This window comes from Hyaena hyaena, unplaced genomic scaffold (genome assembly GCF_003009895.1).
Source record: "Hyaena hyaena isolate Hyena2069 unplaced genomic scaffold, ASM300989v1 scaffold_81, whole genome shotgun sequence".
Lineage (NCBI taxonomy): Eukaryota > Metazoa > Chordata > Mammalia > Carnivora > Hyaenidae > Hyaena > Hyaena hyaena.
In genome coordinates, this window is record NW_024080714.1 from 2,510,483 (window position 1) to 2,516,482 (window position 6,000).

The 6,000-nt window shown below is 47.3% G+C and overlaps 1 protein-coding gene across 1 annotated transcript in view; it reads right to left on the reverse strand.

The window, feature by feature from the left end:
- SCAF8 (SR-related CTD associated factor 8) overlaps positions 1–1,934 on the reverse strand; it is a 95,546-nt gene extending 93,612 nt beyond the window's left edge. The window contains 2 exon segments of the mRNA XM_039234106.1: positions 1,326–1,409; positions 1,753–1,934. Coding sequence (XP_039090037.1) covers positions 1,326–1,409; positions 1,753–1,833 — 165 coding nt within the window. The 5' untranslated portion in view covers positions 1,834–1,934.
- Between the last annotated feature and the right edge of the window lie 4,066 nt (positions 1,935–6,000).

Sequence of the window (6,000 nt, forward strand, 5' to 3'; positions counted from 1 at the left end):
GCTCTTTTTAAGAAGTGCCTAAAGAGAAAGAAAAGCCAATACCAAAAAAGAAAACCCTTTATAAAAAATGTTTGCTTTCATCGGTGTCATTGCTGTGTACGGTAACGTAGAGAGTGGAGAGCCCAACTCACATGGATGTTATCTAACTTTTATTTAGCCTTTCTGCTAAGCTTCCCAAATGTCAATTCTTAAAAAAAAAAAAAAAAAGGAAGAAATTAAAAAAAAAAAACCTCTGAAACAGCTTTTAAAAAATAGTATTATCCTCATCTGATTATCAACAGTAATTATGTCTAGTATTTTAAAAGGTGAATATCTAAGCTTTTGTCAATCATACTGTTGAAAAGAGTACCGGCACTTCCACATCAAAAGTCCCTAAAATTTATGCGACTTTAGTTAACATCGCATCAAAATACTTTTTTTCCTAAGACCTAACAGATAAGGATAATTCTGGCTATGTAGATAGGTACTTGTTATGTTTAATGTTTGCATTAAGGTCTGTTTACGTCGGAGTTGTAAAAAAAAAAAATTAAGTTAAATAAATAAATAAACAAACGCACTTGATCGAAACCTGCCTCCTTTCAGACTAAGGAGTTCAATTAAGTAGTGAAAACTGGACACCTGCTTTAAAATCTAGTGTTACATGTGACATTATGAACGAGCCCATGGGAAGTGCATCTTCCCTCTCTCCTGAAGCCCAGACCTCTCCCTATCACTTGTGTCTTTACGCTCTGATGATGAGAGGAGAGACCGGGAACAATCTGGCCTCCCCATCAGCCTCTCCCTGCATCGGTCCCTAGCTGGCAGGTTACCTAGCCAACAGTATCTCAAATATAAACAGTACGTACAACGTGACCAGAGATCATCACCCCCGTAGGTTCCCTTCCTGTACCACCCCCGTCGGAGCCTGCCTCGTCAAGGACCCCGGGGAGGTCTGGGCAGTGATGACCCGTGGGCAGTTAAAACCCCGCAAGCCCACGGAAGGGGTGGGCGGGCCGGGCCTCGGCGGAACTGACCCCGAGAGACCAGCCAGGAGCCTCCGGGGGAGGGCCCAACGGGGCCTTCCCTCCAACCCCGAAGCCACTCAATAGGGCGCTGGAGACACCGGAACCTCCCTCCGCCCCGGGGCGGCCCTCCCCCAGCCCTCCCCTCGGATTCGGGGGAGGGGCGCGGGGCAGAGAAACACCCCTCCCCCTCCCGCCCGACCCAGCTAGGCCGCCGCTCGCCCCACCCTGGGAAGCCCTGCAGGCCCGCACCCACCCGGCTCGCGCGGACCTCGGCCCGGTGGGAGGTGTGGGTAGGAGGGGAAGCCGGGCTGCAATACCAACCTCGCTATTGAAGGTTTTCACAGCCTCCATGTTGTCGGTGCGGAGGCCCCGAGCCCGGCGGCGGAAGAGGCGGCGGCCACTGCACTGGGTGGGGAGAGCGAGACGGGGGCGGCGGCGGCGCCGCGAGGAGGGGCGCCGGCGGGAGACCCGGCCGCTGCGACCCTGGGGCCGAAGTGGAAGGGCAAGCACTGGCAGGGAAAGCCTCCCTCAGGGGCGGCGAGGCTCCGGCATGGCCGCTAGGGCGGGCGGAGCGCCGGTCTGGGGAACACAGGCGCTGCCGGGGCGGGTCGGCAGCGGGCGGGGGAGGGGCCGGGCCGCGGCGCCTTCTCTTCTCAGCCCCGCTCGGTCTCGGTCCTCCGCCCTCCAGCCCCGTCCCCTACACTCCCCACCCCCTCCTTCTTCTATCTTCGTCAGACTCCTGTTTCACCTCCCCGCCGCTCGGGCCGCAGGAACCAGCAGCGCACAGCGAAGACGGAGGAGGAAGCGCTGGCAGCAGCGGCTGCGGCATCCAATATGGCGGACGCGAGTCGGGCCGCGCAGCTCGGAGATCCGCGGCGCCGGCCAGCGCGCCCCCTGGTGACTGGACCGCGCGGGCCCGAGCGGCCGCGCGGAAACCATCGAGCGAGCTCGGGCCAGAGCGTCGCCGCCCGGAGGTCCCGCTCCGCTCGGCCCGGGGCAGCCAGCTCCTCGCCCCCTCCTCGCGCCTTGCAGACGCGGGAGCGAGCGCCGCGGCAGCGTGGGGCGCCTCTGCCCGCCCGGGGAGGGCCCTGCCGAGCGTTTCCCTGAAACGGGCCAAAGTGTCCCCGTAACGCGACAAGTTTGGGAAATAATGTCCACGTTTCCGTTGTTTGCATGTGGATTGGCCCCTTTACGTGAGATGCTGGGTTCCCTTGCCTTTCACAACTTTACTGGACAGCGGCCTAGAGGTTAACAGCCAAAAGAAAAGTTCCTGGACATTCATTTATTTAGGAACGATGAGCCCATGCATTTTAATAGCGTCTCGAGGAAATATGAGAAACAAAAGCTTCGGATCCGGATGGGGGCAGGGGACGAGGGAAGCACGCACACAGCCAGCAAGCAGCTCGGAGCAGGAAATGCACGCTGCATAAAATCCAGGGGGATTGGTGCACAGACAATGAGTGCATTTGTCGGTGCGGCGGGAAGCGGGTCCCAGATGCACGAGATTTGGATAGGTGAAAGGGAACTCATTTTTAAATGAAAGATGAATTCTTTTAAAGGCATCTTGCCCTTGGTTGTTTGGAGTTGAGATGGAGAATACAATATTCGTGGATGAAAACGGAGATGCTGCTAGCAAAATGCCTGCTCTCACTTTGTGCAATGTAAAATAACCGATACCAAATTAAAAGCAAACACTTATTGAAATTAAAAGTTAGAGGTGTACCGCCGAACCCCAAAGGCCGCTGTCCTCTTGCTGAGAGTCTTTTTTTTCAGCAGTCACCTCCCAAGTTCACTCAAAGGAAAGGGAGGAAAATGGCAGAATTTTATGCTGAGAGATTGTTAGTCTCAAGGTACTTTGGTTAAGAGCTGAGCCCAGAGCCTATGAAACAGAGAGATGCCCTTCTTGATTTCCTAGGGTCTAGGTCTACTCCATTAACAACTTTAATACGGGGGCTGGCTACTTAAAAGGCAAAAAGAATAACTTCTTCATCAGTAAGAGCCTGTATATCTACCTTAAAAACCTCAAATGTGGTCACAAAGTTCTCTGTCTCCTTTGACCTCCAATCCTTAAAAGCCTACTAATTATGATCTCTCTGCCAACAATTGCTATAGCCTCCTAAAGGGTCCCCTGCTTGTCTTCCTATAATTCATCTCCAAACTAGCCAGAAGGACTTTTTTTTTTTTCACTCAAGTCAGATGAGGTCACTTCTTTGCTTAAATCCCTTTAGAATTTTCCTATTGCTCTTCAGAAATTGTCACAACCTTTTACCAGGGCCTGAAGGCCCTGCCTACCAAGGTTCATGCTACTCTGCCTTACTTTCTCCACTCTGGTCACAATGGCCTCCTTTTTGTTCCTTGGTAACACTAAGCATTTCACTGCCTAGAACACTAGCATGTGTCCCTTCCCTTTGGGATGCTGATGCTGTCATTCTTTTCATAGTTGACTCACCCTGTCCTCCTGCAAGAGGTAAGGTCTATCCTAATTAATCCATCTAAAGTAAAAGTAGCGTGCTAGACTTGCATAAGTACCCTACTCAGTTCTATTCATGCCAGATTCTAAAGCTCAACATTCACTGCTTTGGCCTGTCGGGGATTATTTATTCAGTCATTCATTAATGAATGTTGACTGAATTACCTAGGCCTGAGAGAGTAAAATGCAATACCAGCTAAAGAATAAAGTCAGTTGTTAATATGTTACATGACTTGATTTAATAAAGCTTCCACACCCTGAAAGATAGCAGACGGCATACTTTGATCAAGAGAAAGAAAAGAAGAGGAAAAAGGTAGAGGACAGCCTGAGCACCAAGATGAGAAGGAAGTAAAGCAAGAGGAAAAGTAGAGAAAGATCAGAGGGGCTATAGGGAGTCTGGAGGCTCAGTGCAATGACTAAATACAAAGTTTTGCGCAACCACACATGCTTCCACAGTGTGAACATGGCAGTACCCATATCTATAGTATATGCGTGTGTGTGTGTGTGTGTGTGTGTGTGTGTGTGTGTCTTAGGATTCCAATTCCCACATAGCAAAACAAACCAATTCAAGCTAGCTTAAGCATACAAGAATTCTCTATTAGGATGTGGGTAGATTTCTGTCCTTGATTCCAAAGTCAGGAGTGCACATGGGCCTAAAGAACCAGAATATGGAAACCGTAAACAGCAGCCTAATCTCTGCTTACCTGCTTTTGTTTTCTTTCTGTTACTGTATCCAACTCTGTTTTACTAGTAAGATAAGATTTATGCTCCTAGTTTTATAGTTCAAAACACCTAGAGGACTTGACTGAACACTCTGCTTTCCCGCTTCCAAATTCCTAAGGGAAGGAGAAGGAATTTAATTGACCCACTTTGGATTAGGTGACCATCACCAAAATACTTCAGGCCACTAATTCATATTTTGAAGAGGAACGACAGGGGAAATAGTAGACAGAAGTATTCCTGCCTCTGGAAGAGATATGCCCAATTACAAACTATGAAACTCACATTTTAGAGTTTGTGACCTTCTCTTCTGAATGTAGCTATCATTGGCCTGTCTCCTGGGACTTAATCATTTCTGGGATTAACTCGTAGGCTCTAATTCAGCCAAAAGGTCAGAGTCTAGAGCAGCACTCACCACAGAACTTTCTGGGATCATGTGTTCTATATCTGTGTCACCCAATTCAGTAGCACTAGCTCTATGTGGCTATTATGTACTGGAAATATGGCTCATGCAACTGAGGGAATGAATTTTTATTTTTATTTCACTCTAATTGACTCAAGTTTAAATATGTGCTAGTGACTACCAGATTGGAAAGCAGAGGTCTAGCTAGAAAGGACTTACTGCCATGGATAGGGCACTTCCTGAGTATAAGGAAATAGTTGTAAGGTGACATGAAGCAAAAAATCAACTTAATTATTAGCTGTCAGAAGTAATGATATATGTATATGAGTTATTTTTTTAGTGTTTATTTTTGAGAGAGAACTTAAGTGGGGGAAGGGCAGATTGAGAGAGAGGGAGACACAGAATCCGAAGGAGGCTCCAGGCTCTGAGCTGTCAGCACAGAGTCAGATGCAGGGCTCGAACTCTAGAATGGTGAGATCATGACCTAGGCCAAAGTCGGATGCTTAACCAACCGAGAGCCACCCAGGTGCCCCTGTAAATGAGTTGTTGTTGTTGTCATTGTTGTTTAACTGGGACAAAAGCCTGGAGCATTGCCTAAACCAAAACTCATTCCCATCCAAAGGGGGGGGGGGGCGGGAAGAAGAGAAAATTTGAAGATCCTTAGAAAGCGTCCTGGAATGGCTTAAGAAATAAGGGTATAGAAAACAAATGAAATATTATACAGCCAATAGAAATGATTAGACTTGGGAAACGGAATGGTGATTCCTCAAAAATTAAACATAGAATTACCATATGATCCACCAAGTCCACTTCTGGGTAAATGCCCAAAAGAATGGAAGGAAGGAACTTGAATGGATATTTTTACACCCATGTTCATAGCAGCACTATTCACAATAACTAAAAGGTGGCAACAACCCAAGTGTTCATTGATTGATGAATGGATAGATAAAATGTGGTATATTCACATTTAGTGGAGTATTATTTAACTTGAAAATTGGAGGGAATTCTGACACCACAGCATCCATGAATCTTGAGGACATTATGCAGAGTGAAATAAAGATACAAAAAGACAAATATGATTCCACTCATATAAGGTACCTAGAATAGTCAGATTCATGGATACTGAGAGTAGATAGTGGTTGCCAGAGGAGGGCAAGAATGGGGAGTATAGAGTTCATTTGGGGATGATGAAAAAGTTCTGGAGATGGATAGTGGTGAGAGTTGTACAACAATGTGAATGTCCTGAATGCTACAGAAATGTACATTTAAAAATAGTTAAAATGGTAAATTTTATATCAGATGTACGTAACCACAGTAATTTTTTAAATGGTTGGAATAAGACTAGAAGTATGGGAAATGCATCTGATAGACTACTAAGTATACAGGAATAAGATAAACTTTTA